Genomic DNA, 13,591 nt, shown 5'->3' on the forward strand with positions numbered 1-13,591 from the left:
GAGGGTCTGAAAATGTCTGGCAGGGAATGAGTTCAAATTTTACTTATAATTCACATGGCATTCTACCCAACTTCTCTGCCTCAATGCAAATGTAATCCCCAAGTGTGCCATAGTCACAAATATTCAACAACACAAGTATAGCACAACATTGCCGGAAATTCCCCTGGGCTGGCATCGCTCTGGAGCCTGCCAGGCCGTGTTAGAATCTGACATAAAATACGTATATATTTTATCAACTCGCATTGCTTTCAAAGGTACTTCAATCATCCTCCCAGGTGGCTTAGCTTCGTTCCTCCCAACCAGTTTCTCAACCTATATTTTATTTTTTTCTTTTTCCTGTAGATTATTGCAGCATTATAAGATACATGCGTGAGTGTGTGTGTGTGTGTGAACCGATATCGATACTTTGGATGAATTTTAGAACGGTACATCAGTTAAAATGAAATCCAGAAATCCAGGACCACAAAATCGCACGTGCCAACACGTGTTTGATTTTTCGCTAGCTTGAGGAACGCAAACGGTAGCATGGCAAGACATCACACCTGGATGGTTATTTCTTGGTGGAGGAGACGTGCATTTGTAATTACTAGAACACATTTGGGAGAGTAGGTGGCGCATGGCTGCGCGGGGAACAAGTGAACACAGACGTGCGCCCGCACACAAATGAGCGGACAATCGGGGGGAAAAAAAAAAATAAAATCCTCAATCCTCCTTTAGTGATGTCCCAACCTTGTTGAAAATCAGAAGACGGACGAATTATTCATTGAAGAGAGGCTTCATGTCAGTAGGAGGTAACACTAGATGCCATTCTTTCTTTCTGAGTTGAAAGCGGAGCGTCGGAGCTCGGTATCATCGGTTTTTTTTTTTACCAGGGGGAACCAAAATTCTATTAAGACTGTACGGTTTAATAGTTGAAGCTTGTTAAATTAAAAAAAAAAAAAGAAATCCCCATCTGGGCTGTTAATTGGATTCAGCATCTTAATTTGATGTCGGGATAAAAGCCCAGCGCTTTGACTTCCTGTGTGAAAATTAATTTTCAGAACAAGACAGGCTAGTCAGTGTTAAGAATTCATAGAGGAGGCCCTCGGCGGAGTGCCCTGCAGCCTTGTCAGGGGAAAAGTATCCACAATGAAATTCCTTTGCCCCCGGTTTCTTTCTAATGCAATGTTGTCGAAATGACCAATACACTAAACTTGTCTTTGAGTATTTAATACAACACGTAGGAAGTCCACAATTTAAGGTTGATTTCGAAAACGGCCGCACTCTGTCGTCAATCGGGAGAAATCCGATAATGTGTGTGTCAATTGGGGACGACCTGGCCAGTCACCGGTCCCTCGCGTAATAACACAGGAATGCATTTGCATCGCGTCTTGGACGTGCTACTTCCTCTCCTCATTCTGATTCCGACTGCAGTGTTTCTCTTCCTTCCTCTCCCATTGAGATGATTGCACGGCGCAGGACGAGAAGCAGAGACGAGCAGGAGGCCTGTGAGCTCCAAAACAGAATTAGTGTATTCATTGCTGAGGATCTGCAATCATTATGCTGCCCCACCCCTGCAGCGACGAACTCCGGAAAAATAGCAAGTCACTTCTTCAGTTTCAAAGGAGGTAACGTGTTTTTCAAAGTACTCATTAACACCTGCTTTTCATTATCAGCCTCCTTCAAAAAAAAAACAAAAAAAAAAAAAAACGTGGCAACATGACATCCACCGCTCCTGAAGTTTCCGATTTCATTTTGTGGTTGATTACTCTGTGGGTGGATTTCTGTGCGATCACATTTTTTTCTTTCCAGTTACCAATCACCCTCAGATGATGAGAAACTGTGAGGTCATTTTAAGTTGACAACAAGTAACAAAATGGCCGCCCCATGAACTGGACAAAAGCGGGTGGATTTTACTGCTTAAACTGGAAGACGTATTTTTTTCAAGAATATGTTCCCAGCAGGCCCACGAGTTGAAACACGGCATTCTGATTTAATTTTGCGTTTGTGGAATATAAGTTAAGCAGCAAAATGCACTTGTTTTTAGGCATCTCCGGGGGCGGCCATTTTGTCTTCTGTCGACTGAAAATGACATCACAACTGCTCACAACGACCAATCGCGGCTGACCTGTTTTCTGAATCTGGGCCGTGATTGGTGGTTGTGAGCAGTTGTGATGTCATTTTCAGTCGCCAGAAGACAAAATGGCCGCCCCCGGAGATGGCTAAAAACGCAATATTTATCAGAATGCCCTGTTTCAACTAGTGGGCTTGCATAGAAAAATATTCTTAAAAAAGAAAAGAAAAAAAAATGGGTAAACATTCAAATCATGCTGCCACAATACTCATGTTGGTTGATATGTACATTAAGATTACTTTATTGTGAAATTGATTCCTTTTTTATGTCAGTCAAAAAATGAAAAATCCTGGAGAGTAACGTGGAATCAATTGACTTCTTTGTGCTTTTTTGATACAGTTAGTACAGCCCCTTAATGAAAATAATTTTACATAACCACCACAGGCGCTCTCACTGGTGGAAAATATATTTTCTGAGATATTTCTTCAGCAGAAATGTGTGAATTTTTGTGTTTTCCCCCATCTTGGCGAATGGCAGCTGCAGGCAAGCTGTCTTTCTTTTGCAGCCGCTCATCATCCTGAAATGCTAATCCCGGTGGGAATGGTGACAGTTTTCATAACAAAGCAAATATTCATGAAAAATTGCCGAATTAAACTGGCGCCTACGATAAATGATCTTGTTTCTCTCATTAAAAAAGACAATTAGGTCATGCGCAAGTTTCATCAGTGTATGTTCACATTCTGTTAGTCTGAAGATGCAACAAATAATGAGCCCGGGTTAATGAATAAATCTCCAAAGTCTGCCAGGAGAAAGAAAGACAGCCGGGTCCTCAGCAGGTTGACTGTGGACCTCCGTTAGCTACGTGTTGATGCCTTTGGTCAGCCATCCATGATGATGCAGAAAACAGAGCATCGTTTTGCCCGCGGTCTGCGTTGCATCATGTTGAGTTGCGCAACATTTAGCTTTGATACGGCACCCGGCTTTGATTCACAGTCCAGGCCTAAAAGAATATTTTTTTTTAAAATATACACTGGATTTTAGGGCTGCTCGATTATGAGAAAAAATAAAATATTAATCCCGATTATTTTGGCAATAATTGAAATCACCATCATTCAAACGATCATTTATTTATTTATTTTTTAATTTAAAAAATGATTTGAAACAATAATTATGTAAGTTTGAAACATTTACAAAATTAGTTATTATAGAATAAGAAAAGGTGCAAATGTATAAATTCAAGAATGATTTCCTTGTGTGTAAACAAACAGTGAGTTGGATATAAATGCGTATTAATAATCTTTTTTTTTTTTTAACAATTATACCAATTTGTAATCGTGGAGCGTAATAATCGTCATTGTAATTGAATTTCGATTAATTGCACAGCCCTACTGTATCTATTGAAAAACTACATTATGTGTTACTTAAAGAGGAAGTCAACCCCAATTAATTAATATTGTGTTGTGTAATATGAGTTAAGCAGCAAAATATATTTTTTTTTATCCATTTTATCCCTCTCGATTGAAAATGACATCACAGTTGTCCCAACGCGTCAAAGCTTACCTTCACTGAGATCTCAGACTTCTCTTTGCCAAATCTTCAATGTCTTCTTACGCACGTTCGAAATTGGCGCTGGTAATCGATTAAATGAGATTTTACCCTTCCCGCCCGATTACACATCTGTGCTTGTCAGGTCAAACCTTTCTGTGTGATGAATAACTGGAATCGTGGCAAGCAGAAAGACCGGCAAAGGGCATTTCAATCCAATTAACTCCTAAAACTTAAATCTGTTTTCAGGCAGGGAAGGAACAGCGATAGCCAATGTGCTGACGAATCGGCAAAATGATTTGCGGTGTGACTGACCAGAGTGGAAAATGTGAAAATGATTAGTTTTTTTGAGCGGCACTCATTCTTTCAGCCCACTATAAAGGAAGGCAACCCATGCCCAATAAGTTGTGTTTCTCAAGTTATTTTTTTGGGTTTAGCCCACTTTAGCATTCGATTCGCTACTTCCCATACATAAAAAAAAAAACAAAAGGCCCGCCTACTATTGCAAAAGTATCTATATTGGTGCAGCCCCATTTTTTTTTTTTTTTTTCATCCTCTTACACTGTTGCATTGTCAAGGTAATACAGTGAGAAGAATGTATTTAGTGGACGATTTATGCAATCTAATCCTCCATTTAAATGGATTTGACTCTACTGGCTGTAATCCTTTTGCACAGAGCCGGGACACACTGGGAGGCCGCCCTTTATTTTTCGCCTCTCTTGATCTTCCTCAGACATCATTTGGCTTGGTTCAGCTTCGATGCGCAGCTTGATTATAATTGTTTGGCCCCTTTGCCGTCATCCCCGGGAAACAAAGACATCGTTTTACATTAGGTTGCGCTAGATACTCGTGTGAGTTCATTTTAAAGAGCCACATTTTTTTTAAATGTCAGGCCATATTCGAGAATAATGTAATACTAAAAACAAAATGTCATTTTCATCCAAAATTGCAATAAAAAGACAACTTTCGGAGCGCAGAAGACACCTTTTCTAACTTAATCGGAGCGGACGTATCGTGTAACTTTCACCACCTAACATCATGCAAAAGTGTCGTGCAAAGGGGAGGGGGTGGGTCATCCACCTGAGGGGCTGGGGGGCGCGGACACTACGGATATTTAGTCCAAGTGGGAGCATGTAAACGATGAAAAGGAGGGGTCCGAGCACGGAGCCTTGAGGAACACCACGGTGTTGCCCTTGTTTGCATTTTGACATGTATTTTTTGTAGCGTTCTGACTATTTGAATTAATAACGCAAATGTACATTTTCAATATACGGAATTGTCTAAATTAGTACATCATAAAAAAAACATTATTTGGTAAAACATGAATTGAGAGCTGAATATTCACATTTAGTCCAGCGCGCGTTTGCACAAATTTGGCTGACTGTCACGCTCTCAGTGTGCCTTTGAACCACAGCGTGGCGCTACGTTCAAAGGCAAAACCCTCAAACTAGTTTCACATCATTTAGTCTGACCTTCAACAAATTATGGAGGTCATGTGAAAACGTTTACTGAATTGATCCTTTATCTTGCATTGTATAGTTTCTGGCCATAGCAGATTTATTATTTGAACTTTGTTATCAAGAGAATAAAGTTACGCAGCTGGTCGTTTTTTTTTTTCTTTTTTTTCCTGCATGCTCAGCATCTCCCTGCTCCACTTCTCTGACATATAATATACGACAATATTGACACTAGCTGCAAAGTTAGGTGGGAGTAGGACTGCACCCTGAGTGTTTTTTTTTCCAGCCGTCAATTTTTTATTTCGAGGCGAGTACAGGGACCTCGGCATTGCAATGCTCTTGAGGTCATCCAATTTGGAATTCAACCAAATATTTTGGGGGAGAAAAAAAATGCCTCTCGAGTCATTCGACGCAAATGGATTCGACCTCAGCGTGTCAGGTTAACGTTTTCCGAACAGAAGCGGCAAAAGCTGTGGGTGCAGGGAATGAAGGGGGGGGGGGGGGGGGGGGACGGCAAACAAAAAGCTAAGAGCCGACCGGGAAAAAGAAATCTAAAAGAGCAAATTAGCAGAGAGCGCCAGATCATCCTTTTGAGTTTGCCCGTGCGTTACCACAAATAACATGGCTCGATTGTCAACAAAGAAGGTCGGTTCGAGTTTCAAAACGCGACAAAGCTAGTCGCCAGCGGCAGAACACAATTTATCGGCGTTCGCCGGCATGACGAGCCTGAGTGACCAGATGGCAGGAGTTATCTCATCCTATAGAGTGCCAGTCTTAATCACAGATCTCTCCATACTGCTCAACACGCATCGAGCGGTTTTTGGACGGACACCACACAGCAAAGTAGGATTACCATCGACCCCTGCTGGGACTTGATCTGTCTTGTTGCTGTGTTTGAGTGACAGAGCCAAGAAATCGAAAATTGAACATTGAGACGCTGCGTCATTGACAACATCCATGATTTGAAAAATGTTAATTGTTAAATAGCAGGGATGTAACGGTTCACTCGAGCCCCGATTCGATTCGGTTTTCAGTTCCCGATTTTCGTTTCAATTCGATTTAAAAAATTAAAAAAAAAAAAAAAAATTGCTGCCATGCTTGTCTCTGTGCACTGTGCAATGAAAAAACGTTTCAAGACATCACTTTCTAGATGAATCTAATCAACCCGATTTTTCCATTAATCGAATCGATTTTCCCGATTAATCGAATTGATTAATCGGAAAATCGATTTTAGATTACTCGTTACGCCCCTATTATCTACCTAATTTGCTATCATATAAAGGGCAGTGGTACATCAGATGTCGACATCTGTGCTCGTTTCGTTTGATCGTGTTCGCTAACACAAAGTAAGGTCGTTGGGTTTAATAATGTTTAAATGGGTTATGCGATTACTTTCGGGCCATCTCTGTCAAAAGTCTTGTAGCAACATTATATGGTAACGTAACTAAGATAATTAGAACCCAGTGGGTTTTGTCAGGCTTTCAGCCTATTGCGTAATGTTGTTTACAAAGATAATCTATTTCGCTCGGATAGTTATTGAAAGGAGCCCCATCCTTTTTTTTTTTTAAATAAATACGATAATAAAATGTGACGACTGCAACCCACGGTAATGTGACCTAAAAATGTGTGTGTTTTTTAACTATTGTTTTGTATGTTGTTTTGATTACGGTTATTTATCTGAATTCTAGTCCAACGGAAAGTAATTGACCCTCATCACGAGGAGCGCAATAAACAATGGGCCGTATTCATCGGTTGTCGTTGGGGGGGGGGGGGGAAAATCGTTTTTTAGTCCTACTCACACAAGGTTTGAGGAGAATGGTTTCTTATCAACACTCAGGAATGTTCTCAGGGGCATCCAAGTAGGCACTTTCGGAAATTAGGTCATTCATAGGTGTCAGTGATCATTTTCAACAAAATGTTGAATGTCAACATATTATTGTCAAAACAGTTATTGACTCTCTTCTCTTCATCCGAATGCCACTTTTAATAGTGTGTTGTTTGTTGTTCCCCCCCCCCCCCCACAGTAAATGTCAAGTCTTTGCATGCGGGTGAGGCAAAGCAAAGCGCAATGCTAAAAGGTGCAACAATCCACACGGGTGCGACATTCCTTGTGTTTGGCCTGGATCTTCCTCTTACTATTTGACCCCACCGTGTGAGGAGGGGGGGGGGGGGGGTTGCATCGGCTGTGCCTGTGAGTCTCTCCGGTTCGTAAGCAATTCCAGACCTTGGGGATGGTTTACAACGTCTGTGTGCTCATTAGCGCACGAGTGTACATTTAAGGAATGGGGGAAGGTGAGGGATTTCCTGCCACCTATCAGTACCCTTATTCATATAGTCACAATGTCTCAACCGCAAATAGAGTTTGTATTAATAAATGTATCGCCGTCATTCTTAGAATGTTTTTGAGTGATTTAGCAAAAGACGCCGGCCCGCCGGGCATCTGCCCTGTATGCCGGATGGTCCAGTCCGGCCCGGCAGTGGGGGTGACACATCGCCCTTGCTGTGTGTGGCAGCGGCTAAAAAGCACAAGAACAGGAGCCATTTTTAAACCGGGCACACCTTCTTCCACATCTGGGAGAAAAGGCTCCGCGGCCGTGTAACTGGAGCTTTTTGGCATCTATTAAATAGCTCGACTGAGAATTATGCAGTCTCCTGGCGATCGACGTTCGTATGGACTAAAGGCCTTTCGTTGGCTCCCAAGTCAGCTGTAGATCAGATTTTAAAATGATGCTACTGGTCTATAAATCAGACAATGGCTTAAGTCCTGAATACATGAAAGAAATGCTCGCGGAATATAAACCCGGGTTTTGAGGTCGGCAGACTGGGGTCGTATAGCGGAGCTCAAACAACAACGCCACAGAATCTTTATCCTGCACTTCAGCCGTTCGCCTCACATACTATATAATGCCATGTTTTGGGGAAACGGTGCAAAATGTGTGTTATCGAATATGTCGTCCGGTGGCTTGATTGCCAACACAGTGCTGCGATTGGAGATCAATACAGCAGGAAGGGAAACAAAATATGACAGACAGTTCTTTCAAAATGAGCCCCTAATTACTGAGCATTAGCTCAGTCATTAGGATTGAGGATTAGTTAGGTCTGCTGCCAGCTGGAGATAAAGTATGCTTTAACCTGGACCGAAATACAGAAAATATGTCTATTAAATTAACTAATTAATTGTTAAAAAATAAAATATAGTTCCTATACAATACAGTAGATTGGGATTTTTCATTACGGTTAGCTTTTATTTCGTTTCAACTTTTTAAAAAAAATTCAGTTCGTTTTAATTAGTTTCCAGAGCATGTTTGTTAGTTTTTATTTTTATTTTATTTATTTTTATGAACATTTGCACAACCTACAAAGAATCTTACAACCAGCTGTAACAGTGAAATTAATAAACAAAGTACCATTTTTGAATATCAACCAAATAAAAACACACAAATGTAAAATAAAATCCTAAAAACACTAATATGCCAGGGGGAATAAAAGTTTACAAAAAAATATCAAAAATGTTTTACAGATATTCAATTTTTTTTAACATGCTTCGCTTTAGCTTGCGAATGTCACGTGACCAAACTCAGAAAACAGGTGAGCCGTGATTAGTCGTTACCTGAGCAACTGTGATGTCATCTTCAGTCGACAACAGCTGGCAAAATGGCCGCCGCCGGAGATGTTTCCAAAAACGGGCGGATTTTGCTGCCTAATTCACATTACAAAACTGTAATTATGGTGTTTTAATTGGCGCGTTTGTATTTTGCTCTCTTAATGATTCCATTTGTATTCGCTCATTGCGCTGCACGTTTGCCCAACCGCCATGACGCTTTAATTGACGCGCATACTTTCAAAAGACTCATTATTTATTTAAAGGCGTCAACTCTCCAAGCACAACTTAAGTCTTACGTAATTGTGAAGAAAAAAAAAAAGGGGCCCGCCTCCTGACATTTGGCAGAAATCATTTGCTGCTGTCTGTGTCTTCCAAGGCGCGTTCTCGCCTTGTTGGGCTTGACGCGGACGCGCGCACCCCAGCCCCTGTTTGAGTGTGTGAAGTCACCCGCAGCTCGAGAAGCTTTTCGGCTAGACATGGCGGCGGATCCTAAACCGGACTGGCTCTCCTGTCTTCCCCCTTCTTGGAGCTACGGTGTCACCCAGGATGGACGTATATTCTTCATCAAGTAAATATCGTGTGGATACGTGGATTTATACACGCTCCTGGTTATTCATTCGTCTAATTTTTCTTTTTTCCGGCGCTCTCATCACCCTTTCCCCCCGTTTTCTTTTTTTTTTTTTTTCTGTTAACAGTGAAGAAGCCAAGAGTACAACCTGGTTGCAGCCTGTTACCGGAGAGGCTGTAATAACGGGGCACAGAAAAACTCCAGGCAAGTCATTGTTTTTCTTCTATGTCTACGAGCTCGTGATGGCTTAGCGAAGAAGAGAAGTTGAGTGAAGACCTCTGCAGCAAAGCAACAAGCCTCCTCTTCTCTGGTAGCCCCCACCCCCCCCTCGCGCGCACGGCGTCCCCCCCCCCTTCTAATCCACCTGGCCACTTTGCGACACACTTTTTTTAAAAGTTCCGTCACGTAGGCGTGCGCTGATGTAGCAAATTCCCCCGCAGTGCCACTTGGAAAATGCATTTTCGTCCCCGAAGCTTCCCAAGCGCCGAGAAGCCGTAACGTTATGGCGAAGTAAAACACACATCTGTAGGGTAGCGAGGCGAACAGCTGGATGTTATGCAGAGCGAGCAAAAAAAAAAAAAAAACAGCGATTGAGAAATCGGGATGGGGGGTGCGGAATTGTAGAAACACACACACACACACACACACACACACGGCAAATGAGCTCTTTAACGCCCAGACGATGCATCACACGCGAGTGTGCATTGGTATGTACCATCTCCCCGTGCACAGCTGTAACGCTGTCGTATCTCCCCTTGCCGCCTTTTCCAGATTTACCAACAGGATGGGAGGAAGGCTACACATTTGAGGGCGCTCGCTGCTTCATCAAGTGAGTTGGGATTCCCGAGAACGCCGAGTGATGCAGATACTGTATGTATATAGGCTGCTCGTTGCAGTGGCCATCTTCAAGGCGGCGAGGAGCTGCTTTGTTGAGTAGGCAAGGCAGAGATTTCCCTCCTGTCTTTGCCGCCCACCATGCTCCCGTGCTGCCCTGCTGGAGGAATACACGACTGGTTGTCTGTTAACACGACGTTGCCTGCGAATGAACATGGCCTTCTCTTTGTCTGCCGATGTCGACGCTGTCTGCGGTTTATCCTCTTGATAAGCACACAAACGCATGGACCGTAGTTCCTCAAAACATCTCCCCTCAATAGGCAATGTGCCCAACTTAAGATAAATTGACGCTTAAGCTTTTCCCATCTGAAAAAAAAAAAAAGAAAAAAAGTGTAGTAACGTTTTTGACTGAGCTATGTTGTTCAAACGTATTGGTAGGCTAAATGCTAAAACAGCATTTCCCCCCCCCCCCAGGGTATTGTGCGTAAGCGTACAACTGCCAAATAACTGACGGATATCCCCATTAACTTTGATTTTTGACGCTAACAATTTAAGAAAACAACATTCGACGTTGGCATTTTACACAATGTTTACTCGCTTCATTTTTACTGTTGGCGAGCTTCATCCTGTCCACCTGTGAAGTGGCCGTGGTGCGCAGTTGCGCAAGTCAACACCCCCTGGCATTATGGGACAACAAGCTATGTTTTTAGCATTTAGCCTATGTTGTACCAATACGTTTGAACGACTTTGTAGTAAGTTCAAACTATGGTTTTAGCATTTAGGCTACATTTTACCGAAATGTTTCGAACGATTTTACCAAATGAGCTTTGAACTTTGCAGGACGTCCGAACGACATACCACAGTCTTCCACACAAATGCAGAAAAAGTTAACTACTGAGCCTATTTGACCTCTGTCGCTAACCAAAACGGCAGCAGTGAAGCAGCTAACTCATGGACAGCGCAAGCTAGCAGACGCGTCAAACCTTAGCAGAAAGCTAACGTCTTGCGGCTAACTCGGATCGCTGTTATGCATATCGGATGTCAGGTTTTGGAAATTCTCTTATTGCCCAATTGGGTGAGTTGCCTGCACTGTCAGTTCGAGCCATGTTTGTCAAGCGAGTGTGACTCACGGCGTCGGTTGAGCTGAACAGGCTCTACTTGTTGGTGTGCTGTGTTTGCGTGTGTGTGCGCGCTCTTCCTGTCTGGGCCTATTAGAATGCCTTCTGCGCATTTACATATATATTTATTTGACCTGTTTGACAGCAAAATGACCCCTCTCTCTTTCTCTCTCTCTCTCTCGTGATGGTTGCGGATTCATTTGTCCGATGACTTTTTCTGGGCTCCTTTTGCTGCATGTGCTCTGTGGCCATTTTGAGAACAGCAGCTGACACATATGGTGAGCTAATATAGCAGCTCTAAAAATAGCAACGGAACCGCTGCTCGTCGGTATGTATGAATGCATGTAGAATGCACAAAGGCATGCAGGCACGCAGACAGGTAAATATTGGATGTAGCACGGAAACCAAAAAGGTGACTATAACCTGTCAATAATGCGATCAGAGGAAGAAACGTGTCATTCATCCATGCTTTTTTGTAATGTGTATCCTCACTGAGGTCGCTGTAAATGTATTTTATAAACTATATTTTAGGGCTGTCAAAATGAAAGCATTAACTATGGAGATTAATTTCAATTCACGCATTAAAAAAAAAAATTAACTCAGTTAACTCAGTTTTATTTACTTCCGGTGGGAGCTTCCCTCTGCTCACTTTGCAGCCACACTTGGAGGAGAGTCACTGTCACAAAGACGGGCTTTGACGTCGTTTTACTTTTTGCTCGATCGCTCATCGGAGAAATGCCAAATAATTTGCGCGCTTTGCATAGCCAAATTCAAAAACCATATTAGTCGTACGTCTTTGGTGCATCGTTCAACAGTTGTGTTTTACAGGAAATGAATCATATTCAGGCATCAAAGAAAGCTATCAGAACAGTCTTTTGAATCAAAATATACTTTACATTTTTTTCCATATTAATTCCAACATTTTACTCAAACATCGGTTCCAAGCTATGTAAAAAAAATTGTAGTTGAAAAATATGATTAATCGTGATTAATCATGGAAATGTTGCGATTAATTATTTAAAAGATTTAATCGTTTGACAGCTCTACTGTATTTCTAAAAAAAAAATTGTTGACGCTTATGCTAATGCTGGCTTTGTCTATGCTCTCTGCAACATGTTTAGCATTTAGGTATTTACGTTACCTTGAAGGGCTTTGCCTTTTTCCAAATTCTAGCTCTAACGAATGAATGAATGGAAATGAAACTTCTTAATATTTACACCGACCAGAAGTTAAGACACGGCAGTTCGTCTGTGTTTACAATTGGCGTGGGAAGATGTTTAAACAAAGAGACAAACAGAGAACAGAATAGTCAAACCGGAGCGCATACTTTTGGCGCTGCATTCATCACCGTGAGCACAATGACTAAGTAGAAGAAGCCCAACAAAACGCCATTTTTTTATATTCACTGGTCAATGCTGACTGAGCAATTACTCCTCACATCCTTCAGATTTATTTCGAAATCCTGCATCAACCTAGTTTGTATTTACTCAGCAAATACCCAATTTTATAGCCAAGTGTTTACATTAGTAATCATATGCCGGTATCATGTGTTGTCGGGCAAACAAGTGGTATTCAAATGATTTGGTTGCGCAGTACATTCACGAGACATCACAGAGACAAAATACCCCCGTTGAATATCAAAGAGTTTGTTTAATCTGTCAAATCCCGATCATGACGATAGAAATGTGCCCAAAAGCTGACAATCGGGGGACATTCGTGATAACTTGCCAAGAGGATACATTTTTGTGTTCAATTTCTTATTTGACGTCGTGTCCGTTTAAAAAGTCTTTCTCAAGGTCTTTCAAAGCAAACTGTCTTGGCAGCGAGGATTTTTTTTTTTTTTTTTTTTTTTTTCAAGCACTTCCACTGGTTTGAAGCTCGGCACGGCTAAATTATTTCTCCCGGCCCCAAGCGCCCGCAAGAGCGGGTTTCACGTACGGCGGTTCTTGCGCGCTGGGGAGTTGTAGCTAACCGATGTTGCATGGTTCTTCAAGCGGTAGTCACCATAACTAAAAAAAAAAAAAAAAATCACTTATTTCACACATTGCTGCAGTGTAGATTTTGCCACCTTCAAATGATACCGGGGCGAAAAAAGATCCAGTGGCTGAACAGCTGTTGAGCTGTCTCATCTGAATGCGTGCGTGGCAGCTACTGAGTACTTTGGGGAATCTTGCAAAAATAAACAGAGGAACGCTAATGTATCCTCGTTGTCCCCCATGTGTCAGAAAACAATGGCGGCGCTTTCACTGCAGAAGCAGCAGCAGCAGCAGCAGCTGATTCTGGCACACTATGTGCAGATCAGCAAATCAACGGCGACTAATTAAAGCGGCGCGCCGGCCAAATGCTGCTTCACCATGTTTGATTTGAACTCTGAGCTCCAATAATTGACCCGAGTTTGTATGTGTGAGGTGT

The 13,591-nt window shown here is 42.1% G+C and overlaps 1 protein-coding gene across 1 annotated transcript in view; it reads left to right on the top strand.

Annotated features, from left to right (window-relative positions):
* The first annotated feature begins 1,392 nt into the window (after positions 1 to 1,392).
* Positions 1,393 to 13,591, top strand: part of LOC147126681 (pleckstrin homology domain-containing family A member 5-like) — a 45,285-nt gene continuing 33,086 nt past the window's right edge. The window contains exons 1-4 of the mRNA XM_086023188.1: positions 1,393 to 1,607; positions 9,036 to 9,227; positions 9,355 to 9,431; positions 9,999 to 10,056. Coding sequence (XP_085879314.1) covers positions 1,540 to 1,607; positions 9,036 to 9,227; positions 9,355 to 9,431; positions 9,999 to 10,056 — 395 coding nt within the window. The 5' untranslated portion in view covers positions 1,393 to 1,539. The remainder of the gene's footprint in view (positions 1,608 to 9,035; positions 9,228 to 9,354; positions 9,432 to 9,998; positions 10,057 to 13,591) is intronic.

Source organism: Filicampus tigris, chromosome 22 (genome assembly GCF_054856515.1).
Source record: "Filicampus tigris isolate MCC_2025a chromosome 22, RoL_Ftig_1.0, whole genome shotgun sequence".
Lineage (NCBI taxonomy): Eukaryota > Metazoa > Chordata > Actinopteri > Syngnathiformes > Syngnathidae > Filicampus > Filicampus tigris.